A 27757-nucleotide genomic window follows, 5' to 3' on the forward strand; every position below is an offset into this window, starting at 1 on the left:
ATTGCTTCAGAAGCAGTCACAAAATGTCCATTTGRTATGTCACTTGGAAAATTTGTAGGCTTTTTATTAGGATGTAACAGTTGTTTCAGACAAAGTTTTAGGGCGTATTTGTAGGCACATTCAGTGGTACACTTTTCTAGTCATTTTGACTTTGCCTATGGTAATTACTTACAGGGCTGTTGGCTGTGGTATTTCAGAGCTGTGCTCAGAGATCATGTAGCTGAGAATGTCTGGAGAATATCAATCTGTCATGTCACTGCTTCTGGGATATGGTTGTTCTTTTATGTTTTTCCCTTCCATTTTGTCAGTAGATTCACAGAAACTGAGTTTGATTAAATTTATTTCATCACGTGGACCATAAAAAAATGCACATTTTATGGTCCATGGCTAGGAGAAGGTGGCATGAAAATTGTGTATGGCAGAGAAGAAAAATGGTTGAGAGTAGCTACAAATTTATATAGCAATCACTTTAAGTGTCGTTTGCAAATGGTGCTGATCTTTGCTCCTGATATAATGTAAACTTGACAATGCCTTGGAATTTTATCTATAACAATTGTAACAGGARTTTCACAAAGAGTTTTAAGCTTTGCCTTGACTTTCCTTTGTTTCATTTTTTGGGGGGCTTTTCTTCCTTGTTGTGTGAACCAGTGCTGTGATTTCTGTCACACTTTCTGTTCCATGTAATTTTTTCCTCTGTATGTTGTTCACATGTTTTCAGTTTATCTGCCATGCCTTAGCATGAAATAATTCCATTCACCTCAGTAGATAAGTACCAATTTTGTCTGTGCTTTCCCTGGGCCAGTCCTGATATTGTTCTCTGCTGCCATTTGTGAAAGTTAGCAATCCACAGCACAATCAGTCACAGCCCTGAYTGCCAAAGGTTTTATTGTTCTGTGTCTTCAAATGTGTTTTTCACTATGAACTTGCATTACCARCCTTTTCATTCCTTGACTGCAATCCCTCCCTGCCTTGAAGAGGAAAGGTGTCAGAAAATACAGTGGATAGACATTTGYTGTTTTGCCCTGTCTGCACATTTAGCTGGAGCTCTGACTTTATTTTCCATTTTGTCCTCTACACCTACCATCTCTCATGTYATAAAGCGGCTTGGGTTTTCAAATCTAGTGTAGTATCCAGTGTAATTTGATAACTAAAAAATGGGCAAGTTTTCAGAGAAGAGACAACATTCTTAATATTTAATTAGATGTTTTTATGTATACTGCCTGTCACTAAACTAAGCAGTTGCAATATACAGAAAATGTCCATGTTGTAGAGTATTTGCACTAAACTATGCAAAATGATAGGGGGAAATAAAAAGGAGAGAATGAGAGCCCCATACTTTCTGACCAGGTTCTTTTAGACAGTCCACAAGTGGAAGGAGTAATGTTTAACATCAGATTTATTTGTTTGAAGATAGTTGATGGTACATGGGATATCTGTTTTAGCAGCATGACACAAACSATGGTGAGAACACAATATGGATACAAGTCACACATAGCAAAAGAGAGCAATTGCAGTGCACCGCTCAATCACAACGCCAGCATGGTTCCCAGCCTCTCTCTAAAGTAATCACCATCGCCACCCTGGGCATCCCTGGCCTTGCTAGGAGTAAATGTGTGAATTGAAACTGGCTCAGGCTCGTCACTCTCTTTGAAATCGTGTAAGTTAATTATGTTTTTATAGTTTTTATTTTGGGCTGAGCCATCTATACACGTACTCCCCACTTGCCTGGCTAACTCAGGGAGACATTCACACTCTCAGTGAACTCAGGGACAAACACACCACCATCTGATTCTYTCAGCTGTTTGTAGTTGTTTATCTAAAGCAAAACCCATCCTCAGCTCCCCTTGCTGTTGAGATCAAGTCAGCTTTTTTGCAGCAGCTGTGATCAGTTCCAGCCCACATCCTTCCCTGTGTTTCATAGGCACAGCGCTTTGGCACACCTCTGATCCCTCCCCAGTGGTAGGGGCTTTACTGATCAACCACGGAACAAATACATTGATCTTTTAGTATTTGTCTGCTTTGTATTGGTATATAGTTTCGTATGATTTTATGGCTCCCTGGTTATATCAGAGAGTACCTTTCTGAGTTTGTATTCCCAAACTGGTGTGCAGCAGTACTGCAGCTGAGGAATACAAGAAACAAGAAGGATAAGATTAGTACTTCAATTTCACAGGGAATTATGTGCTTAGGTCCTTTTTGTGATTGCTCTGTTGAAAGTAGCAAACATATGCAGGGAGTACAACTGGTTTTAGCAATATGGTTTAATTAGTCTGGTTCCAGGCTAAGGGAATGAAAAATGTGGATTAGATTTAATGGTGAGGATCACATTTCACAAYGGCTGGGAAAAATGCTGAGTATGATAGTAATTTTACTGCTTTTCAGGGCTYTAACCTTAACTTAGCATTTTCTTTCAGCGCCCTCCTTTATTTTCCATTGTGTCTTTCTCTTGGTTGGCTTTTGGCCTCAGAATGGTTCCAGAAGTGTGTACAACAATACAGTAGTCACCTGCGTCCTTGGCATTCAGTTCATCTCACAATCTCATCCACTTTAGTATTTGTTTCCCACAAAATTCTTCAGGAACCTGGCTGCCTACAAATGTTGTTCTTAATTGTACCTGCATAGAATACTTCACAGCACCAAAAGCAATCTTCAAAGCATGATGCAAAATATGCATTACAAATCACATTTGTGGTATTGTATTAAATGTTTGTAGAAGCAGGTGGATAATGAGGAAGAAACTGCACTCATAGAGGAGGTTGGAAGAGAGGTCAGGAACTTGCTTGTTCTTATGTTTTTATAATTATAGTATCTTTCAACTTAGCTGTGTGTTGCTTGCATTTTAACAACACCTTACTAAGCACAGTTTATTATTTTATATAATAATCACTTATAATAATAAAATTTTTTTTCTGTATATTTAATATATGAAACCCTGACAGGATAGTATTTGGTATAACATGCGGTATGTATATGTGTCAGTAAACAACCCCATGTTGTTACTGCAAAAAAAATTCATGGGAATTGYAGCTTTTGAGTTAAGATAGATAATTGATTTTTTATTTATACTATGCATGTAATTTATTTTCTTCTTTTCTTGGATGATGGTAGAGAAGCAAATTGATTGGCTTGTCTGATCATTATTTTCTTTGTTCTCACATGTTGACTGTGCCTGTCCTGTTGGGCAGTTTGTGTGCATCAGCATCACACTAGTGGTTTCTTTCTTGATGAAATTAGAGTAGCTCTATTAGATCAGTATAAAATTTATGAAACAACACAGGCTTTATCATTGGGCTGTTTTCTCTGTATGAGATAGGTCTTTATGAAATCTGTTGCTGAAAGGTTCAGACCAATGTCTTGTACAAGCAGAAATCTTTGTGCTGTTTTAATTTTGCGCACTACTGAGTTTTTGATCTGTTTCATAATCTTTTGTCATTAAGAGGCAGCCCACCTTGAACTATAAATGGCTCGTATGAATTTTAGCCATCTCCCTTATCTGTTACTGTTKGCTGAGTAGAGAAAAAAAACAGTATGCCATGTGGCTAGGACCATTCTCTTTCTTTCTTTCTCACTTGTCGCATTCTCTAGYGATGCATTGCTGCAGAGTTACAATTGCAGTTGACTTACTGGTTGAGATTTTTAAATGGAGCCTTTCCCACTTTAACAGTTTGGATTATTAAACTTGACTTCTGAAACTGAACTTTCCCTCCACCCCCCTCCAAATGACTTTCGCATGGTCTGTAGCTCTCACGTTACCTTTCTTTGAGTTTCTGCAACATCCGAAGATCCACTTTGCAGTTCCCACCTGCCTGGTGATAAACAAGCACTCTGGAAAGCGTGGCCTGTGGGAACACTCACACCTTAAAGGGAAAGTGCAGCAATAGTTTGTAACACCTTTTTATTGAGTGGGGAGAGCTTGACTCTGCCAAGAATACGCAGCTACATTGTCTGTGTTAACCTTGTGTTTTGCAAAGGAGCTGGAGGCACAAGTGCATGTCAATCCAGAATATCCCAAGGAACCCTTCTCTGTTATGATGGCTTCCTTTCGTCTAGTCTGCCCTTTCTGTAGCTTTCTTTTTTTTTTTAATTTATTCTTTTATTAGCACTTGGAAACTAAAACGATCCAATTAATGAAAAGATAATTTTGCATAGTAAAAGATGCATCAAACTCTCCTTGTTGTGATAAAGCCATCATTTGGTTGCTTGGAGAAGAGAGACCCTATATTGAAGCCAGGGGTGGATGTAACTCACATATTGGATACCCGTGTTTGGCAGGGGGTGCCAGGCCTGGCAGCAGGGTGGCTGTGAAAYCAGGCACAATTCATCTTGTTTCTTACCCAGCTTGCAGTGTGCTAGGGAACGTGAAGAACAGTTGAGCTGACTGTASAGGGTGAAGAGGACAAAGACTGAGTAGAGGGTGAAAAGGACAAAGATAAATCCATTGGAAATCTGCCTTTTTAGTTCCACTGTTYAGAGAACAAGTTGTTTTTCATTGAGATTTTCAAATTAATGGTGTCCTTTTTTATTATGAGGCCATATGTATGGGCATTTTCTGGTCTTGTATTTAATTAAAACCGCAGCTGGTGATCATTTAATTACAGTGTATGAAAGGGAATGATAATTGACTATATAGCACTGTTTTATTCAGTGTGGAGAATTGTAGCTATTTTTCATGTATTATTTGCAACTGTGTTGAAGGATGCATGTTCTGATGAGCAAACTTGCAAGCTTGATTGCAACACATAACAAAACTTTGTTATGGAAATTAGGTGAAACAGTTGTTTAGAAATTCACCAGCTTTCCTGAAAATTTGGAGCAAATTATCAACAGATTGGTACAATTGGTCTGGTTCTTTTTTCTCCATACTGTACAATCAGTGCATAGTTTCCTGTGGTAGGGAAGAAGGCCTTCTGCTGAAGGCCAAAAATACKTGAAGGTATTCAGGATGTTCCTGGGTTTATTAAGAGGTTTCAGTGTACATGTTCGGTAGAAGCTGTGTAGCATGTGCCCTTAGCAAGCGTGAGTTACTGGSTTTTACTTGAAGGATGAGGCTTCCTTGAGACTCTTAAATGTTCTGCAGCTTATAATTGTGCATGTGTATATTTGTACTGAAACAAATACCTGCATGTATGTAAGATATTTTTGTAGCTGATGTAATAAAAATGCTGTTGACTGAACTCATAAATGAGGATGCCCCGGAAATAAGTAGTTACACATCCATTTTAAAAAGGTAGAATTCACATCCAGATATCATTTTAAAATTATCTTTTCTGTCTTGAAGGCAGAGGTTTTTTCATTAACAATGGGAGTACTGTATGTGAAGAACCTGTTGCCAAATGATTGYTCTCTGCTGTCAGGCAGCTGCTTTCACACACTAGTATGGGAAAACAGCTATGGTTTTGCGGCTTCCAGTACTGTAAAAGCAAAATTTGTATCAAAATAGGACTCATTAGCTGATTCATTGTAAATGAAACAAGGAAAATAATTTTTAGTTGACCCACCCAATAGATTATGGGAATGAGGGACTGAAAGTGGGTGGAGAATTAGAAGCAGGGTTTGTGTTTCAGCCCGAATCTTGGCAGCAGAGCAGTGTGTGCCGTATTGCATGGTCTGGTGTGAAAGGTCACTTCTGTTTTCACACCCAGTATAAATTGAAGCTGCTTCTTTACTACGAAGAAAGACTTCAGTACTAATGGCTACTTTTCCCCCTGGGCTTTCCAGTTGCAGTTGTCAGTACTTAGTGTTGCATTCTTGCTGCTGCCTTCAGTGAAATGATGAATGGGATGTTTAAGAACAAGAAGAGAGAGTGAATAATTAAAATTCTTTTAAGAACTGTTCTTGATTTCTAAATTGAGTGGCTAACCTAATTTCAATGCTGTGAGTTGTCCTAGCCTGGTATGTATTTCCACATGCTATCAGTTAAATGTGGAAAATATCTTTCATCAAAAGGATCTACTGCAGAAAGAAAAACAGTTCTGGTTCTTCATGTGTGGGTTAGTAGATAAGCATCACTGAAACTCACTGGCGTGGGACTGAGGAGAACAACAACTGTGGAAGAGTAGCTTGCAGTGGTGTAAACTTCAGTTGCACAATAAAACCAAATCTTCTTCATAGTGTTACCCACTTTCACCAAACTGATAATCTTTATGTGTCTAAAGGCATCAAAATGTGGTGCACCTCATTCTRTAATGCAAATATTAGTCAGCATGTTTTTTAATGTTTTATAGCACATTATAAGACTCAGGCACCCTCTTAATAAACTAGAACTAATTTATGCATTTCTAGCTGAATTATTCCTCATTGTGTTAATCTTTATAAAGGATATGGTGAACGAATGTGTGTGCCGCTTGGAGAGAAAAATACCACGTTAGTTGTATGTGTATTTCTTTTAGACCTTGTTCTACTGAGGTTGCTGTTAACTACTGCAGAAATCCAGCATTACTGTAGCTGCTATATAATACTGTCTCTTGTGAAACGCTATTGCTATATGGTTTGTGAATTGGTTGATTTCTTTCTTTTTGTCTTCCAGCTTCATTTAGCAGCCCTGGCTTCATTAAAGGGGGACATTGTGGAGCTTAATAAACGTCTACAACAAACAGAAAAGGAGCGTGACCTGCTAGAAAAAAAATTGGCAAAAGCACAGGTGAGCAATAAAAATTCAAGTTTCTGAAGATGGTTGCTGGTTTTGTGCAGTTCACGTTTGTCAGAGGATAAAATACTCAAGAATTCAAACGTCAGGTCACAAGTCACAAGAATTTTAAGACTGCAAGACATATAGTTGCCACGGGTTATAACTTTTTTGTGTTGAAGACATTCTTCTAAAAGAAACCCTAAAAATTATTTTGGTTAATTTTGTTTTGAAGTCAATATGAGCAACGAGTGCTTTGAAGTATTTTAGGATATAAGAATTACAACATGCTTAGGATTAGGTAACTGGTTGCAGAGCCTTGCACTCCTGGATCACATTTCAACACAGGACAAATTTACACTGATCAAAAGCTATTGCAAATTTTCAGTGCTTTGATGTTGTGAGAGAAATTATTTGTGATCTCAGACTAGCTTCCAATAAGCCAGTTGGAATTGTGGAATTGTGGAAAACATGGCCAGTGGAAAGCCAAGGGGTTAAATTGAAGTAAGGTCTGAACTCTGATGCTTCCACAGTTCTTACAGGGAGCAAAATGCAAACAAGGTAAATTGAGCTATTCTTAATATTTCTCTCTTCTATAAACAAAATCTTTGATTTCAGATACTGTTATTGTATCAAATACCTTTTATAAGTAGTTAACATTTCAAAACTAATTCAAAGTACATGGATAGAGACAATGAAAGCATTATGTCCTGTAAGGTATGGCACCTTATTTGTTGCCCAGAGAAGTCATAGAATGTCCAGCCTTGGAGATTACTCAAGGCACCTGGATGTGGTGTTGGCTTGGGTAAGGGTCTGAATGAATAACTTCCAGTGGTCCTTGCCAGCTTTAGCCATTCTGTGATTTTGCAGATTTAGAGTTTTCAATATTTAGTGCATTTTGGTGAGACCTTGTATCTGTGTTACTTAAACTCAAGCCAAATGTAGAAGTGTTTAGCAGTCTCAACTTTCAGGCTGTTACCTCAGTCCTCCCTTATTTTATTTGCCTGCATTCCCTAATGTTTTTTTCAGCTGCCTTTAAGATGTATGGCCTTGTAAATGATACTGTTATTGTAGACCATAGGTGTAACATCCAGAAATTAAAAACACTTCCATGTTTTTATTCCCTTCGATATAAGGCCAGAGCCATGCTAGGAGTTAACATGGTTTATCAGCTATAATCCTGAGAGCCTTTTCTAATTTCTGTGGTGTTCTTGAGTCCTCTTTGTGGCTTACAGTTTGATATGAGGGTGCATTTGACAAACATTAAATGCTCAGATGGATTCATTGTGTCCAAATGATCCACATCATTTTGCATGACTACACTGACTTTGTTGTTATTTGTAACTCTGGAAGGTTTGGTGTTAGCCGCAGATTTTTGTTAGTGTTTTATTTTTATTTCTGGGTCTGTTAAAAAATACATGTATTATCTCTCTCGGCCAATGGGGGATGCCTTGTAGGTGCTCCCATACAGTACCAAATCCACACTGATGGTGACTGGGATTAAGAATCAATCCTTAATCCCAATTAACATGTGCTCTGTTAGCACATGGTTGTTTGGTGTTTTCTTTGATGGGTTACCAATTATGCATATGTATATAGTGCTCAGTTTGGAATACTGGGGATTTTTACTTTATCTTGAACTGTGTGCTTGTGAACACAAACATAGTGGTCACTGCCACCTGACCTGTAAATAGCACAAAACTGGAATATCTGAAAGGCAGGCTAATAGTTGGATTTCAGATAAAAAATAAGTATTTTTAATTAACAGTTTTTATAAAGGTGTAGTGATTGATCTCATTTTTTTTTCTAAAGCCCGCAAGTGGTTGGAATATAATGTGTATTAAATAAAATGCAAACCTCTCTTAAGGAAATCAAGCCATTAAACAGCCACAGCTCATATATCCAATGTGTTGGCAGTGTTTAGGTACTGAGACATACACTGGTGAAACCATTGTCCTTCTCTTTTTCTAGCTGCATCACTTCCAAATAGATGTGCCACTTAACATAATTTTTCGAACTACTCTTCTCACTCCACAGAGATTTGTTGATTATTTTTTCCTCTACAGCCTCTGTCTAATGTGAATCTGAGGTTCAGAAGGCATAAATTAAATAGGAGGTGTTTGAGGTTCTGTGTAACCATACTCAGATGCTAGTGGTCTGGTCTGCACTTGAAAAGGCAGCACATGTTTCATTTTAGCTGGTGTGGTAAATGCTCTCTGGAACAAAGAGATTTTAAAACATATTTTTGGTAATACCTTTCTTACCATTTTATGAGGCATGTGTGGCATTTGGAAGAAAGGATTGGTGATTTGCAGAATGGAGGTGATTTGGGGAACCACAACTCAAGTAACAGATGACAAATGGTGAAGAAAGCTACTTGGACAGCCTGGGCTTAAGATTTTGTAAAGTGATGTAATTGATTAGTGGTTGTTGTAGCATGCTCAGTTCTAAATCTGCAGTCTGTGGAGACCAGCCATAGCATTTCTTTACATTTTTTCTATTTTCCATTATTTCAGTAACACAGCAGTCTTCTTCTTTGTGTTTTTATCAGCGTACAATTTAGCAATAAAGTGATCTCTTCAATGAAATTTGCTGTAAAAACACTGGTCAGCCGCAACTAATGCACTTTGCCAAAAATCTTGCTGTGTTTATGAGAATTGTAGTGCTTTCTACTGGCTCTGTGTGGCACCATGTCCTGGCTTTGATTGGGATAAACAGTGGCTGTCTGAAGGGAGAGCATAAAAAAATGCATAAACAGAATTGTCGTCCTTCATACTCCCCCACCTTTCTGCCAACATCTGTGAGCAGGAGGCCACATTGCATTTTATAGTCCTCTATGGTCCTATCCTCCATGGATTTGTATAATCTTCTTTCTAATCCATCTACATTCTTGACATTTTCAACATCCTGTGACATTGAGTTCTGCAATTCTGTGATTGAGCATGGGATTTAATAACATGCTGAATGTTGAAGCAAATACAAGAACAGATAATTCACTTATTATATTTTTCTTATAAATTCACCTCCTTTCCAAGGTAGGTCTGCTCTCTCATTCTTTGTGCTTGGTCATTGTTATTTTGGATTTTTATAATAGCTCTAGACAAAGAATGTGCTGTATTGTTCTGATCCTGTGTCGCAGCATTAARTCCCATTGCTGTAGTAATAAGAATTTCTATCCTCTTGATTATTCAGAATATAGGGAGGGACAGGAGAATTTCAATATAAGAATAAAAGCAACACTGTAGATACATAAGAACAGAAGCAACCCTCTCTGTAGACATGGAAGAAGATGAGAACTTCACAGGAAGGCTTCAGTTTCTTATTTAACAGAGACGATGCAGAAATGTGTGGTGTACAAATGAACACTGAAATTACTCATTCTTCTGTGTGGTGTCCTCATCTGACATGGATTAATTCTGGGTGCTTCCACATTAAGTATACACAGAACATACCACAGAACAATTAATTCTGAGTGTGCATGTTTTTGTGATTGAAGGTTTATCACTATAGACTTGTTTTTATACTTAGGTTTAGATTAATGGATTTCCACTTTTAAATGGGCCACTCCTCTCAAAACACCTTATTAGCTGAGCGAAGATTTTTAGCTCCTGTAATCCTGTTAGACAGGTTTATCACTGTGGCTTGTTTAGGTTATGACTTATATTCTTGGTGAACAGCGTCACAGCTAGTGTTTGTCTCTGCCAAGCCTGAGGCACTGGGGTATCTGTTAAGGAGCATTGATGCCAGTTCTTCTTTTTTGTCCTCTGATTGAACACTGCAAATTTCATATAAAGATGGACATAATTTAACACACATTAATGCTTCTTTCACTGGGAATTTGTGTACATTAATAGGCAATGGAATCATGTGTTCTGACARCAAGCTTGAATAAAATATTTTCTCTTAGCATCCTTCTCCCTCATACACTTCTTGTTGTTTTCCAGCATCAAGAGATCAGACAATGGTGTTTCTCACCACTGTGAATTTATACTGTAAAGGAAATAATGTTTTTAATCTGTATCCTAAACCAGCCAAGACTTCTCAACTTATATTGAGAGCTGTGCTGGAAACTTCTCTCTTGTCCCCAGCAATTAATTGCTCATCTTTTTTAGCCTCTTAGTGGGTTGTCCCTGTGTTTTCTTTCTCAAAAATTTAGACCTCTTAAGGGTTTTGAGGCTGGAGCTTTTAAATATGAGGCTGGAAGAGAGATGAGGAAAAGGGTACAAGGTATTTAATGTGTGACTGACATGCAAATAAATTGTAAGAGTTGGATATGTACCCCTTGGAAAGAATTGGGATTGGTGGGAGCTCACCGTTCTGAGCCTCAAAGCACACATTAAGGAGGATGGTGGATAGTCACAATATCCCAGAGAAAATCTTTAGCAGTGRGTAGAGATATATGCATTTGTTTCTTTTCCTTTTTAAGTTTTCAGATGAGCGTTACATAATAAAAARCAATCCTGAATAATCAGAAGAATTTTCCATTGCTGCACTTTAAGATCCATATTGAACCACATTTTGATTGCTTGGATGCTGTTGCCTTTTTCAGTTGAGACTTGTCATGGATGATTAGAACTTAGGAGATGAAATTCTGTTCCCCATCTCCAAGGCACAGCAGTCTTTAGCATCATCACCTGTCTTTCACGGGAGTTTCCTTTTGGTCTTTTCCTGTTGCTTTTGTCTAAGACTCCTTTTAAAATATGGTATGTGGGGCTGTTGTCTTTTATTGAAAGACTGCTGGTTATTCACAAAGTATATCTGTCACCAAATGATGGTTATCCTGAAAAATGGTGACTGAGAAATGGCTGGTGAAAACAGAAAGTAATGTGGCTGAAATCCATTAGCAAAAGTCCATATATCTTCAGTCAGGATAAACAAATTCTGCTTTTYAGTGCTTAGCTTAGAAGGAGAAATATTGTTGTGATAGGGGTTTTATTTATTGACTGAAAACAATTATTATACACTSTGTCTGAAACATACCTTTGGTTTAAAAGCTGAAAAACTCACCAGTACATATAACTGATTGATCTGGATAATGCTGAGGTAGCATTAGAGAGCATGTATGTGTGTCAGAGGAAATTTAGGTTTAGAAAGGCTGAAGAAGCAACTCTTTATTGCCCCTAAATCTGCTCTAAAGCTTTTGGGAAGTACTTTCTCTGTGTTATTTCTGCACTTTGAAAGGCCTGTTAGTTTCTTCAGACAGATAAAATGTTAAGATGTGGAAATGTGAGAAATAAGTTGTGGAATGATCCCACAACAAAGAGTCATTATAATGTACATGTAAAGCCATATCAGTTGCCAGCATGAAGTCTTAAAAGCCAGGTGAAGATTATCAGTCTTCTGAAATCTGCCGCTTTGCTCACCTTTACAATGTGATGATATTATGTGTTTCTCTTAGTGAAGGTGATTTTTGCTACAGCTGGAGGTGGAAGCTATTTCATAACAGTCTGTGGAAGGGCGCTCTGATGTCCAGGCTACTTTTCAGTGCACATATTCATGGAAGTTAAAAATTGTGGAATAAATTGTATTTAAAGTTCAAAATAAAAATGCTATTGAAGCTCAAGGTAAATTTTAATTTTCAAGCAGACTTCTATGTAAGTGATGTTCTCAAGCTGTCAATGTAAGTGAAAAAATAAGAGAACTTATGAAAACTATTGCTCTTTAAGGAAAAGAAAGTACACTGCATAATGTCAGTTCCTCAAATATTGTACTACCTACCTTTGTGTATGTGTCAATGCTTTGTGTCTATCCTTTTCTCTTGTGCTAAGGCATTGTTGGTTTGGTAAGAGAACCATAGTGCTGTGCACTTCTGCCTTGTGCCTGATCTCCCTGCAGCTGACCGTAACACCCTTTCTGTTTCTTTAGTGCGAGCAATCCCACCTGATGAGAGAGCAYGAAGATGTGCAGGAGCGAACAACGCTGCGCTATGAGGAGCGGATCACGGAGCTGCACAGCATCATTGCTGAGCTCAACAAGAAAATTGATCGACTGCAGGGAGCAACAATAAGGTACAGCAGCTTCCTGGAAGTTCTGGGCTGAAGCATGACTGGTGCAAGACATGGTGTGAATTATACTCTAAATATAATATGATGACAACTTTAGGGCWTGTCATGACAGGTACACTGAGTAGATGCTCATAATTAAGGTGTATGTTCTACAGGGTATCATCCCAAGCCCCGAAGAAATGCTGCATTCTCTTTGGCAAAGTCACACTTCCCAAAATCTTGSAAGCACTGCAAAACATGCACTGTGACATCTAAATACTCATTTTTGTAATGTGCCAGGGTGATACATTAGTGATAGCAATAGTGTGTAAACGAAGGTGAAGATACCCAGCCTAAGCCTCTGCTTTTAAYTTTATTTTGTGGTCTCCTGTAGATCACTTAAGCAAGTAATTTGTGGGAGAGGTATGGTTCAAACACCTTTCAGTAGGTTTTGCCTTTTCTTGTGCTGGGATTTTTGACAAAACACAACAATGTGGTACAAATCACATTGTTGCCTATTTTTGGAGCAGAAAATGTTGGGATATTACACTAGATTGCTGCTATGTTAAAATAAACGTAATGTTTGACTACAAGGAAGCATTTTTCCTTGCTTGTTTTTACCCATTATTCTCACTGTAGAAAAGTTGGACTAGCATGTAAAAGGAGCTTCTTAAAGTTTATTCAGGGAGGGTGCAGCTAAAGTACTAGATTCTRTGGATTTTCTAGAGAAGATCAAGTTAGTTTTGATGCTTTTGTGGGTAATGTTGATGTGGTGCTCTAGCCACAGTTTTCCTTTACCTATTAACTGCACTTTTTTTGGTAATTGCATCATTTCTTCTTTCATGTAAACATTTCTGCTAGCCTAAGGCAATGTTGTTAAAACTACTCAGTCTTTCATGAGAATATTAATATGCAAAAAGAAGGCTTGATGTACCATAATTGAGAAGGAATATCATCACTTGTATATTTACCACTACTAAAGCAGTGGTACAATGACATTTATGTTATTTAAGAACATAAATGCTGTTGCCTGTGAGATGATCATAACTAGTAAGGGTCATGATGAGATTTTTCAGATATTTTCTATGCTGGTAGTACCTCTCTAAAAAAGCACTGTGTCTCTCTTGTTTATTCTGGCTTCATACCTCTGCAGACAAACTTTCCATTGTCTTTTGAAAAGACTAGTCAAAAAGCAAAATCTGAGAAAGTCTCAGAGCTGCATGGATTTTTTTTTCTTGAATGACAGAAAARCTCTATGACATTTAAGGAAAATATTACATAGAATTCATTTAAATGGTATGTTTGGAATCCTTGTGCAAAGTAAATGCCAAGTGGTGTTCAGYTACAAAATACTGGAATCAGGTGGATACTCTGAATGCTTAACTATGTCTATAAATAAGTCAGCTGCGACATGCTCAAGAAAGTGAGGTGCAAGAACCAAGACTGATGGGATGTTCGTGTTGCTTCTCATAAAAAAAATGTGGCTTTTCTGTGCCTTYGGGAGGGTTTCGGCCTTTAAAGGCATCAAAGCAATATTGCTGAAACAGGTGCCACACTACTGTGATGCCTCTCCAGTTTATTTGGTCATAGGAGAGTGTGTTTTGCACAGACAGCTGGAATGCTTCATGTGGTTTTATTTGTTTTGGTTTTATTAGTAAGAACAAAAACSGTTTGTTAAGTTAGTGGCTCTTTTTGTTTCCTTTAATGATGGAAACAGCTTGTTTTCTTTGGCAGGCCATTAGTTTGGTGTCTGGGGAATGGAGGAATAACATTCCTCCAAAAAACGCAACTGAAGGGATTCCACAGAGTTTGTAAAGACAAGAAGGAAAACTGATAACCTCCTGCTGTGGCTTTGTGTAAATTCACGTTGAGATCCACATATGTCGTTCTTGAGAAGCTGTCTGTGCATCCCATAGAGCAGGGGTGGTGCAGTTGCTGTCCTTGCTGGAACAGGTGTGACTCACAGCACTCCACCCTTGTCTCTGGGGACAGTTGAGTCCAGGAGCTGGAACAGAACAGTCCAGAGAGAAAGTGTTCTGGGAGCATGGCCCTGCTAGGGTCTCAGCAGTTAAACTTTCCTCTGAAACAGGAGAATTTTAGTTTTGATTTGCATCTCTGAAGGCAATGCTGATCAGAGGTGGCTTTACTTGTGCTGTCACAAAATTTGGGCTGTCTCTCTGGAAGCAGAGCTTACATTAATTGCATAACAGATGTATGTTTCCCCAGTGCTGACACAGTGACTGTTAAGTTTTTTCACATATTGATTTTAGACTGTAAAGATAAATTAACATGTAGCTTCGTAACCTCTACTCTATGGTATTCTTTTTCGTTCCTAAACCCAAAAATATTCTGGAAACAATTAGAAGAAAACTGTTTTATGGATGGTATTTGACTATCCTCTTTAAATTCTATTACCTTTGTTTGAATGTGAGCAGTACCCTCAGAAAGTAGGACAGAAAGTAAGCAGACACCATGTTTAAATCTGAATAAGATGTTGCAACAGTTTGAGGCAGAGTGTTGGCAGGCTGTGTAAGCTGGTTAATATTCTCCAGTCTGAGGATTTGTCCCTCTTTGTTTTCTTTGTTTTTTGGTGTGCATGTTGGAGGGCTTTTTTTTTTTTTCCTTTGCAATGTCAGGGCAGTTCACAAGTGTAATAGCTTTTGCTCATGTGGTTTGGGAATGCCAGCTCTAGAATCATGGAAAGGTTTGGGTTGGAAGGGACTTTAAAGACCTTCCGGTTCCGACCCCTGCCATGGGCAGGGACGCAAGACCAGGTTGCTCAGGGCCCCATCCAACCTGGCCTTGACACTTCCAGCAATGGCGCAGCCACACCTTTCCAAGAAAGGAGTGTACTTAAGTCACATGGCAATGCAGGTGTCTCTTCCCAGATGTATGTGATAKGCTGATCCCAGTGACAGTAATCTTAACAGGAATATTTCTAGAATTTTACAGGATTTTTCTAGGTTTGCTAACCATTTCCTGAGTACAGAATGTTCCATGTGTGTGGCCCCATGAATTTAGCTKCAACTCTTAACGCTATGTTCTTCCAGCATTCCCTAAGGAAAATGGGTCCTTTGTGTGTGGGGGTGCAAGCCATCATTCATCTGCAATTTTCTCATCTCCATGCTGCTGCTGCTCTGGACAGCCCAGCTGCTTTGGAAGCCAAAAAAAAGGCGGGGGTGAGAAAAGTGAGTTGCCAATACTCAAATACTGTGTGCAAGTAGATGAGCCCCTCTGTTTCCAAGGACCTCTGTCCTTTGACAAGGTGTGTGYCTACTGCAATTTTCTCTCCCAAGCATGTACAGCTTAGAAGATAGGAAAACTAATCAAATGGACCTTTTCAATTAGAGCCATGTTGTAAATACTTGGACATAAGGATTACATCCAGTAACTGTGAAGCACAAAAACTATTTAGAAATTATACAGTAGAGTACTAAAATTCAATTTAAGGTGAATATTTCTGACTTCAGAAGYTTTTAGTGTTGCCTTAAATTCATTCAAACTTGATTCTTTATTTCTTAATCGTTTCTTTGGCTGTGAAAATCAACTTTAAGTTCATCATGTGACTGACAGTTTTTCTTAGATGTCAAATTGAGGCTCAAGAAAAGGAAAAGAGAGATATCTCATTGCTTTTAGCTGTAAACCAGGGGCTGTTTGGGTACATCTCTGCAATTCTGAAAACAGTGAGCAGCTGTAACAATACCAGACAAAATATACTCTGTTCAGTTGCCTGCTAAGAATTACTTGAAACAGTTGTCAAGAAGTTTGTAACCCATTACTRTAAAACCATTTGTTCCAACTTATAACTTTGAATTTGAGATACATCTGGAAAGTAGGTTGTGTTGCAAGTTATTGGAGAASAGGGGAAGTGAACAGACTGCAGCATCACCAGAAATAACACACATGACTTGCAGTCACATTTACACTGTGACCTGGAGGTCTAATTCTAGCCTCTAATTATGTGCTGGGTGGAAGGTGGCACATACTGGATTCAATTCAAATGGTGGTGTGGGTGTGATAATGTTGGCTTCAGCACACAATGCCCAGCTCCACCTGCCCTCAGTGATTAATTTCCATGCTGTTYTGAGCATGTTACTATTTCTTCACAATGAGCTGGTTCAGAGGGACCTCAAGTGTTTGTACACAGAGTGCAGTCAATCTTCATGCATGCATGCCTGTAGTATTTTCTGAGGGACTTAGAGGGTTTTAAAGTTAAATCATTGTTGAAAAACTGCTTGCACTTGAAGGACAAAACTGTGGACTGTTTGCAGCCCTGAAGAGAACATGCACCTTGCCAGTGTTCTGTGGTGTGAAAGAATGCTGAAAAATGTGTCATTTTCCTCACTGTTTGAACAAGTTTTTCTCTATCTGTGCAGCACTCTTGATCTTTGGTTTCACTTGATCATGAAGCAATCAATTTGTGTAGAAGTAACTGGAAACAACAGGKTTTTTTTCTCCAACGTGCATCCCATGCCCTCTGTGTCTAGAATGGCTTGATCTGGTCTTAATTGCTGCCTGCTCACCATGAGATTCCAACAAGTGGGACCATCAGGGCCCATAATAGAGCAAATGCCTGCTTTTTGCAATCAGGCTACTAYTGATGACAGCAAGAAGGAAGTTATAATGACTCCACTTTGTGGGTATTGTGACAGGAGTCCAGTGGCTGGCCATTGGCAGCTCTCAAGCATCTTGCATTTCCAGTGCCACTGGAGGACTCTTTTTCTGTTTTGGGGAAAGGAAAATTTCAAAYAGTACCTTTTGTTACTACCAACGTCATTTTGAAAAGCAGAATTTATATTTGTGATGTATCACTTCCCCCTTATTCTTGCCCTCAGTCTGTTCCCAGTGGGACTGGTGGTGGAAGGACTSATTGACTTTATCAGAAATGGGTTTCTGATCTTTCTAGTCAGATTTTAAAAGCATTAGTTTATTTAGAAATTGACATCTGGCTTGAGTCATCAGATAGGTCTGAGTCCTGCTGCGTGATACAGCTTTCAGCTGCCTGGAGATACTGAGGGCACTTAAACTGAAAAACTCAGAACTGTTGCTGGTTAGATGAGGCTATGTTGTATTTTAAACAGAAAAATCAAGGAGAGCCCAAAGAAGAGCGCTGAGAAATTATTATTCTGTGTGCCATTGGTTTAGGGCCAAYAGAGCTTCTTGTCCATTTGTACAGGTAATTCAGATTTTAAAAATGTAAGACTAATAGTTTCATAAATGAAAAAAATCCGTTACCTTCAGATGAAAAATTACAACTGTTTGAGTGCTTGATAATTGTTTTTGTCTAAAGCTTGTGGCTTTTTGTGGCTAATAACAAACTGGTTCATGGAACATTAACTGACACTTATRTTTTCATTACACTCTTTTAACTCCTGTTAGTCATGGTTAGGTTCTAACACTGTCTTAAGTATTGCATGGTACCTTTTGTTGATCTAAATCTCAGTGTCAACCAGCTGGCCTCCATTTTTTAGTAATAGTAGTCACTTAGTGCTTCTGATAAGGTCATACTTMATTTGCACTGAAGCAAATGTAAGCACTAGCAGAGCATAGTAGTAATTACATCTTGGTTTCTTGGGAAACCCTGCTAGGCAAGCAAGCTGGAAGTCCTTTATTGAATTTTATTGAGGTTTCTAAGTTTTCACCTGTGCAGTTCTGAGAGCAGACTTCTGTCATTGATACCTGTATGTATGGGCCATCTTCTCTGCTATTTTGCCTGACAAATCAAGACACACCTCCAGGCTGAATCCTGCAAGAAACACTAATCACCATGTAACATGCACACAAGAGATCTAACATTACCCCTCCCAGATACCCCTCCCAGAGGCAGATCCCCACATAGGTCTTTGCTGTTTCTTGTTTTTTCCAAAGCCAGATAGTTCCATTCTCACACTTTTTTGGCTGAATCTGCAGCAAAATGGATCTCTGYATGTGATTTACTGTGCAACAAAATKATGCCTGTTTGTTTTCTATCAGAGGGGCTCTGCACCTAGATAAACTGGTATTTTTCCAATGTTTAAAATAGATACTTTAATGTAAAAGCAGTCACTATGAACATAAAAAAAAATAAATCTGAGTCAAATCAGCAAGAGGATCAAAAGAAAAAATGTTTACAAATGTTCTCAAGCAAAGCTATTATTCATTTACTTATCTTCTTTCTCAGTGCTTTGAACTCTTTGTGTGGAGACAGGAGGGAAAAGCCTTAATTTTTTAAGCTCATTAGCTGTAACTAAAGTATTCTGTGTCCTCAATTATTTTAGTTGAACCAGCTTGACAAATAAATTAAAACTTAGGTAATTGAGGCTTTTTCTTTTCCACTCACTCCAGCAGTTCAGTGCAATACTCACTTAACTGTTCCTCTCTCTTTTGGAAGGAGAAAATGAAAAACCTACCTGTCTCCAAGAGCATTTGGTTCACTTGTGCAGATACATGCATGTGCATGCTTGCCTTGCACACAAGATGGTGACATCCTTAAACTAGCTGAGAAAGAGACCAAAAGCAGTTACTTTTAATCTACTTGGGGTCAAAGCCATTAGTGCTGACCTGTGTGAATTRTCAGCTGGGGAGTCACTGCAAAGTGGTATGTGTCCTTGCACACAGCCTTGCTAGCACTCAGTTCCACCATTGCTTCATTCTCCAGTGGCCAGGAGTAATAGTGAACTTGGGGGTAAAGAAATGGAAACCAGGTAGTGGCTGCTGCAAGTGAGTGTCATGGGCATAACAGTGAAGGGTATAAAGTCATCTCTACTGACTGGACAAAACACTTGTCTGAGCTGTGACTCAGCTTAAAGGTCTGAAATGAGTGTCACGAAGATGCACATTTCCTCAGATTTTATTTCTGCCTTTTCTCTCTCTGCCAGGGAGGAGGATGAGTATTCAGAACTGCGGTCAGAGCTCAGCCAAAGCCAGCAGGAGGTTAACGAAGACTCACGCAGCATGGACCAGAACTCTGTCTCAGTGCCAGAGAACCAGTCCACCATGGTCACTGCAGATGTGGGTGAGTTATGTTCTTAGCAGACTTCATGCCTTTCCACAGCAGCAAGATGTCATAGTTTTTGAACAGCAAATCCAAGCATTTGGTGAGGAAATTACTTAATTCAGGATGTGTTAATCACAATTGATGCTGAACTTCCACATGGCTGTGAACTTACGTGTGAAGTATCCTCTGTGACTTGGCTATAGAATCATAGAATCACTAAGGCTGGAAAATATCCTAAGGATCATCAAGTCCAGCCTTTGMYACCCAGCTTTGCCACCATTAAACCATGTCTTCAAGTGCCATATCCACATRGTTTTTGAACACTTTCAGGARTGGTGATTCCACAGCTTTCCTAGTCCATCTTTTCCAAAGCTTTACCCCTGTCCATGAATGTGTTTTTCCATTTATTCAATCTAAGCCTCTCATGGTGTAGCTTGAGGACATTTGCTCTTGTCTAGTCACTTGTTACCAGGGAAAAGAATCCAACCCTCACCTGACTGCAGCCTCCTCTCGAGTAGTTTTGGAGAGTAGTAAGATCCCCCCTGAGCCTCCATTTCTCTCGAAGCAGACCACCTAGCAGAATTCCGGTGTAATCTCCGCAACGACAGATTTCCAGAATTCTCTTCAGAACTCTACTCTGATTTTTTATACTATATTGTTCATAAATGTAAGACCTGCAACAGCACATTCGGTGTCCGTGATTTCTAGAAACATTGATACAACAGTATTAATAATAGTATGACTGCGAAGTGTATGATCTYGGGAATTCAAAGTATAAACAAGAAAAGTTTAATAGAAGTTTAAGAGAGGTTTTTATGGTCTTGAAAGATTAATGTTTTACTTTCAAAAGTTAATGTTTACTGTTAAGTTCCTACTTGGACAGATTCTCATWCGAGTATTTTTTCCCCTTCATTTTCTTGTTACCAAAAAAACCACCAAAAAACCCAAAAATCTCAAAAAACCCAAAACAAACAACAGCAACCAAACCCAAGCTAATTTGTTTTTCAGGATTTATTTTGTCTTCATGAAGTGAAACTGAGCCAGGGTTTGTGGACATAAACAGCAAGTTGTCTATTTAAGTTTGTTCTAACAATAAAAAACACTGCAATAGAATGACGTACAGTGTAGAGGCCTAGAAGATAAGGGGGCTGATGGGTCTGTCTCAAAAAACAAAAGCCAGATAGCTCTGGAGCCAGCCAGATTTATTTTTATTACCAAGGATTGTTGGTAATAACACACTGTGAGACGGAACAGGATGTGGCTGGAGAAGGGAGCCATGCAGAAGTACAGGCATCACTTTTCAGGGCCAAATGTCCTTGTTTAGTTCCTGATCATAAGCAAAACATAGCACATGGCAAGCACAGACATGAGACTGAGAAGTGGGCATGGGCTTTAGAAARGAATCTTGACCAGCTATGACCCCAGAAGCCCTCCCACCCATTTCTAGAAAGGTCTGAATTAACAGATTGCCCATGATATTTAATTTGCATAGAGAGGGAGAAACTTAATCTCCAGAGCAGGGATAACTTAATTGTAAAGGTTCCTCCACAAAGCACAGTTCTGCTTGTGCAACTCAGCACCATGAACATCAAGCTGGATCATACCAGCCAGGACTGATGATCCCTCCTCTTCTCTTTCTCTCTCCCTCTGTGTAATTCATGTGTCTTTTCCCCTCTTTTTCCCCTCTTCCCTTCCACACTTTATCCCAAAGTTGCTGCCATGTGCTTACATAGTATGTCAGGACCCAATTTCCATGCTAAGTGTGTAACCTATTAATAAGACTTTGTGAGCTTTTGTGAACCCTTTGACTTTTGTCATTCCTTTGACCACAAGCATCTACAAATCTTGGGTGCTYCCTTAAGAGTAGGACTCACAGCAGTGGATAAAATAAGAATCTCTAGGCATTCCTGCATTTCTTCCATATTTTCCTTCTGWCCACAGACTGTGTTTTTTTGGGTGTTGTTTCCATATTCCTGTGAAAATAAATTGCACGCATACATACATACAGATACAKGAATATGTATAATTGTTAATCCTTCTAGATATAGGTATACAAGGATAAAAAATCGTTAATAACCCATGTGCCTGACTTGCTTAGTTCTGTAATGGAATGAGCATCAGTGACTTAGTAAAACCAGTAATACCTCATGACACACTGATATATGTARGTCTGCTGCTCTGTTGTTAAAAGCAATAAAACACCTACAGCCTGAGCAGTGAATGTTCTCCAGTACGTCTTGCAGAGCTTGTGATTGGGCTGTGCTGGTTTTCTGTCAGAAATGGGGTTTTCGTTTTGTAAACCATTTATTTTATGAGGGAAATGTTATTGTCACAACAAATGCCATAAAACAAGGTCTTGTGAAGGTTTTTTAAATGTACGAAAAGTTTATTATAGATGATCATGGGGAACAAAGCAAATTTAAGCAAACGAAACACAAGGTTTATAGAAGTAAGCATCTTGCTTGTTACATACTGCTACACATACTCYGTAAGTGAATGTTATTATTATAAAGGACTTTTTTGGTATTATTACAACACATGGGTGGCTGCTAGTTAGGAATTAGTGAAATTACTTCCCAGAATAAAGTTTTATGTGTTGCCCATTCACGTTTTTCATGCAATGCGGTCATGTCATTCTAAACTCCACTTTTTGATCAGCAGTAGGTTTGTGTTTATATGTGCTAGGCTGTGGAATTAGATTTATGATCATGAGTTGGCAGGTTTTTTTACTTTCTGTTCCTCTCATTCTGTCATCCAGGAACTCTCAGTCTTCCCTTGCATGGGCAGATTTCAAGGCAGTCTGCAATAATGTGGTGACTCGTGTCTGTTATAATTCAGACCCAGTTCAATGCCACACAACTTTAGTGCCCTGCAGGARCCACAGCTATGAGGCTACCACGAAATTCTGACCATGGTGAAGCGCTTGCAGAAGCAGTACAGGAATAGCTCCCCTCCACCAAGAATGCCTGCCTCTGTTTTTCGTGGGAGAGAGGACTTGCGGGTGTGCTGCCGCCTCATAGTGCACCCGTTGTGTGCTCTGCTGTGGGCAGCTGTTGCAAACTCCTGCCTAGCAAGCCAGAAGTACTGACTGGCAAATCCAGGAGGCAGCACAAGGGTGAATTCTGCCACAGGTCTGTCTTAGGAACAGCCATTCTGTGTCAACAGAGGTGAACATGAGAAAAATGAAAATAATTTATGGAGTGAGCCAACAAGGTACAGAGACCCACTTGTTTTCACAAAAGTGGAGGATGCTATGGCAGTAGGCATTAGGAGAAGTTTGCCCAAAGACAGGAAAGGAACCCATTCTCTGTGTTATTTTATAATTAAAATAATATTTTAATAATTTTTAGTATAAGCTGCCAATATGGTTGTAGTGTGGAACATAACAACAAGCAGTGGTGTTATGATCCTTGAATATTCTGCAGTTGCATTTGAAGGAGTAGCTGTTAAAATAAACACAAGCTCTAAGATAGTTGGTAGAGATCATTTCTGTAAACACCATGGTTTTTTAAAATCAGGCAGTAGCTAAGTACAACCACAAAAATTCCTCGGAAAAACAGCAAGTCATAACATCACTGAATGTACCAGACAGAAGAATGTTGTATTTACAGAGATGAACATATGAGATAAATAAAATAGGGAGAATAGGCCTTGAATGACGAAAGGAGCAACATAAAGAAATGTCACAGAATGTAAACATGTAATATTTTAAAATGTTCTTCAGAAAAGAGGGGGTTTTGAAGAGCAAGTGAACACTTCAGATAAGCTGTGGGGCTGTTGTTTGTCAGATGAGAGGTAGCTCATGATTTCAGTTGATGTGATTATGGTATTTAAGCCTACATGTTGTCGAGGAGAAAGTGGCAGAGTGCAAGGACATTCTTTGAACAGTATCAATCCTGGCTGTTCAGCAGCAGGCACTTCCCAGTTAGAGGTTTTTTTTCACTGTGTCACTAATTGTTACGATGTTTGTTTTGTTTTGTCTTGCTTTCTTTTAGATAACTGTAGTGACTTGAATTCAGAACTGCAGAGAGTGCTGACAGGTCTGGAAAATGTTGTCTGTGGGAGGAAGAAAAGCAGCTGCAGTTTATCGGTGGCAGAAGTGGACAGACACATTGAACAACTCACTACTGCCAGTGAACATTGTGATTTAGCTATTAAGGTAATGTAACATTAGACTCTAAATGCAGTGTGTACATTTCCTGAGACATCTGAAAACTTCTATAGTAATCAGACTTCGCTTCCAAAGGTGTTTAAAGTACTACACAGGAGTCAACTTGAGTWCACAGTGTGTGTTGGGTAAGTAGTAACACACCTGTTTTACACCTTTCAAGGTCCAGGAGGAGCTACTAAAACACTTTGGAGTTCAAATCAGAAATGTACTTTTCTTATGGTCATTTCAAAGATAGAGAAATGGGGACGCTCAACAGTCAATTTACTTTCTTAAGCAAGTTTGTTTATCCAGCRAACAGGTTGTCACCTGCCCAAGGTCCTACAAGTAATCATTGACCAGTGACTGAAAACACAGTGTGTATGCCTAAATTGTGATTTGGTTGTCTCAAAATATAAAGCTGTCCTGATTCCAGGCAGGACTGGATTAATTTTTGCAGTATCCAGGATGGGGTATGGCCAGGTTATCCTGTATCTATCATATTCCTGGCATCCCTTCCTGGTCATATATTCTTGGGGGTGAGGACTCGTGCAAATTGTCCATTTCTTTTAGTCTGTTGTTAGTATTTTTGCAATTACTGTTCATTTTCTTACCTCATTGCTGTTTCCAGTAAATTGTTCTTGTCTCAACTCCTGATCTTTGCCTTTTGTGCCTCCTGTTTCCTTTTCCGTTCTGCCACAGGGGACTGGCTAGTAAGTGAGCAGGGTGTGGTTTGGAGTTATTTCAGTGGGAACACTAAATTGGTGAACACCATAACAAAAGCTAATTTAACACAAAATATGTTTTGTGCTTTAGTTCAAATGAGATAAGTCAGACTCAGGAACAAATAAGTCAAGTGGTAGCTGTATGTGTTGCATTTATTGTGCATGTAACAGAAGACGAAGAGACACTGCAATTCAGAAGCYGAAAGCAAGGGAGTCACAAACAATCTTCCTATGTACAGTGGAAGACCTGAAACAAGTTTTTTTGTGTCAGGTGGAAAGGTACCAGTGGCTCATTTATACAAGAAAAATTATATTGACAGTTTACTCTAGAAGTGGGAAGGTCTGAGACCATTCTAGATGGCTTTGACAACCRTTTGTTCTGCTACTGGGAAAAGTTCCTTCTCTCCCTGGTGGTGTCTGAGAAACACAATAAAATACGAAGCAATTAATGCTGAGTTAATTAAGAAATTAATTTGAAGAATGTGTGTATATTTGACTGCTGGTCTTTTGGGGTCGGTATTGAAAGAGTTTATTTGAGCATCTCAGAGGATTGGGATCAGTACTATGAATGTTGTCAAGTACTGTTTGGAGTTTTAGGGTTGACTGTTTTCAGAAGTCAGTATTTGCCAATAGAGACCGTGGATTCTGGGAAACAGGAAGATATCCACCTGTGTGAGACACATAGAGGTATCTGAAGTAAGATGTGTTTAATAAAGCTAAATCTATCTGTAGAACCCCTCTCTGCATTTCCACTCCTGGCTACTGGTCATTTCTGCTCTCCTCTTTCCTCAGAGAAAAAACGGACAGATTTTTAAAGTGGGTGAAATCATGAATGGAAACCAGAAGTATTCTGTCCTTTGCCTTGACTGTTGTCTTTTTTCTTTGTCAACCGACTTACACATTAAAATGTTTTGAAACTTTCAGCTTTGGTAATTAAATTTCACTGGATTCCTTTTAATGCAGTTGCTGCTGAATTATTTTTTTCTTCTTTTATACAAATCATTGACCCTAGCTAACTCAATTGTTTCTGTCCCACAAAAACTGAAAAATCCTTGAAACTAAATTTATCAGATTGTCTTACAAACTGAACAGTTACAAAAGCAACCTTTAAGAAAATTTCCACAGAATAGTGTGATTAATGCTTCATTTATTTTGGAGAGCACATCAGGAACAGATACCTAACTACTAAAACTTTGCTGATTAAAAAAGCTTTAAGTATYACCAAGCATGAAACATTTAGCACATGAGAACAGCTGCACTGGGTCGGACCAACCGAAAGTGCATCTGCCTAGTGGCAGATGCTAATGGAAAGACAGCATCAAAAATTACATGCTTAGTGTGTTGTTTTTCTTCCTTCAAAGATGCTGACAGCAAAGTGGGTCTGTAGGGACTTTTTGGATCAAAGATGATGTCTTTGTGTTTAACAGTAATGGCAGGAATTCTCTTCCTTTTTGTATCTACTGTGTTTTTTAACCTGTCTAAATTTTTTGCTTTCATAAATTCTGTTAGGTATAAATTTTACATTGAGTTACACTGTGTGAAGAGGTATAACTTTCACTTCTTTTAAACCTGATACTTGCCGATTTAATCTGATACCACATCTGTAACACAACACTTCTTGTAAAGAAGGCAGAGACCACTGATAGCAGTGTCAGAGACAAGACTGGAATTACCATGATATGACATCCTGCTGCCCTGTGCTCAGAACACGACATTGTAATTCAATCCCATATTCCGTGAAGTTATACCTGAATTGTCTGCTGGGCAGCAACACACCATATAAAACTGCTGTGTAATGCTGCTTTGAAGGAAAATAATTAACATAATTTTACACAGCTGTATCTATGTGCAATGTTCATGCTTTGTTTTCCATGGAGAATAGTTGGTAGCATGTTGGACACCAGAGAGTTGTAGTGCTTTCAGGAGAAGCCGTGGCTTAGGAAAGGGAGGGGTTGGGAAAATAGCAACAYTGGAGTGTGGGGAATAAGGAGGAAAGAGGCAGAATCAGAACTTCACATTAGAGGGTTAAGAAAACAGCAGGGGTAGTTGGAGAGGGTTGTAGCGGGAAGAAGGGAGAGGAGAAATCAGCAACAAAGAGGCACTGTTTATGAAAAACAAAGTTGGCATCATCAAAAGAGAATGCTCCGCCATTATATAGCTTTATAGCTTTTCTGTTCGTACTGAGGTTAACCAGCCAGTGCTTATTCAGAACTTGAATTCATCCTTACGGTGCATTGAAATAATTTACCTTGTCATAATTTGAGATGTGTGGGTCTAAGTGAAGCTAATATGGGGAGAGCTGCAGCTTCTTTTATATCAGAGAGAAGTTGCAAGGCTCTGCTTATTCAGAAAAGTAATTTCAGTTTCCTGCCAAATCTGTAAGCAGAAACAGAGTAGATACTCTGTCAATAGAGTTTCATAATTGTAGCTCTAAGTGTATTGCAGTTTTATGTAAGAGAGACATTAAATACAATTCAAAAGGATAAACTGAACAAATAATAAAATTTCATTAGTACCTCAGTCAGTGCTGAAAACAGTGGGAAGATTTCTTGCAGAAAAAAAAGAAATCGTGTCTCCAACTAAGTTTGTCGTTTTCAGCTGTACTTTAGTTGGTTCTTTTTGTCCCTCCCAAATTAAGGAAATAAACAAGGCAGTAATTTTTCTTATTTATAGAATCATAAAATCATAGATATGCTGAATTGGAAGGAGCCCTTCAGGATGTAAATATTCTTTTGAATAAAACAACTAAATACTACTAACCTTGATGCATGAGTTATCTTCCATATTAGATGTAAAAATATAGGCTTTACCTACGACCTGTTTTTAGATTAGCCAGTGAAATGAAACTTCCTGCTTTGCCAGTAATGTCATATATTCTTTTATTTTCCATGTTTCGTCCCATCATTTTAATACATACTACTTTCWGAAAGGTTTGAAAGCTTATGAGCAACATTTGAAGCTGCAGATATCTTCCATAGTTGAAGAAGTGGATACAGGCATAGCATATGCTGGGTAGTAGATTTCAAACTGCAGGTGGTTCTCTGACACCATGAGTGTTAAGCTGTTTCAGCGTGTTGAGCGGCCAGTCTGACAGTTCAGGCATGGTGATATTCCCTTGCTGGTGGTGGATGGGTGCTTGTAGTTCAGTTGCACCCACTGGAAGTTCCTGGATGTCCCTTGTACTGAGTGGTGCCTGCTGGGCACAGATTTGAGCACAGAGGTGGGACAGGAAATGCTGGGTGACACTATGTGTCCCAGAGAACTACTAGACACTGGAAAGGCTGTGACATCCCCTGTAAG

The 27757-nt window shown here is 38.9% G+C and overlaps 1 protein-coding gene across 6 annotated transcripts in view; it reads left to right on the top strand.

The window, feature by feature from the left end:
* MCC (MCC regulator of WNT signaling pathway) overlaps window positions 1-27757 on the top strand; it is a 181860-nt gene that overhangs the window by 108351 nt on the left and 45752 nt on the right. For all 6 annotated transcript variants that reach the window (XM_057367491.1, XM_057367492.1, XM_057367493.1 and 3 more), the window contains 4 exons: window positions 6527-6640; window positions 12491-12633; window positions 19467-19603; window positions 23581-23744. In XM_057367491.1, the coding sequence (XP_057223474.1) occupies window positions 6527-6640; window positions 12491-12633; window positions 19467-19603; window positions 23581-23744 (558 nt within the window). The remainder of the gene's footprint in view (window positions 1-6526; window positions 6641-12490; window positions 12634-19466; window positions 19604-23580; window positions 23745-27757) is intronic.

The sequence above is a fragment of the Malurus melanocephalus genome, unplaced genomic scaffold, assembly GCF_030028575.1.
Source record: "Malurus melanocephalus ecotype Western Australia unplaced genomic scaffold, MMel_1.1 scaffold_80, whole genome shotgun sequence".
In the NCBI taxonomy this organism is placed as follows: domain Eukaryota; kingdom Metazoa; phylum Chordata; class Aves; order Passeriformes; family Maluridae; genus Malurus; species Malurus melanocephalus.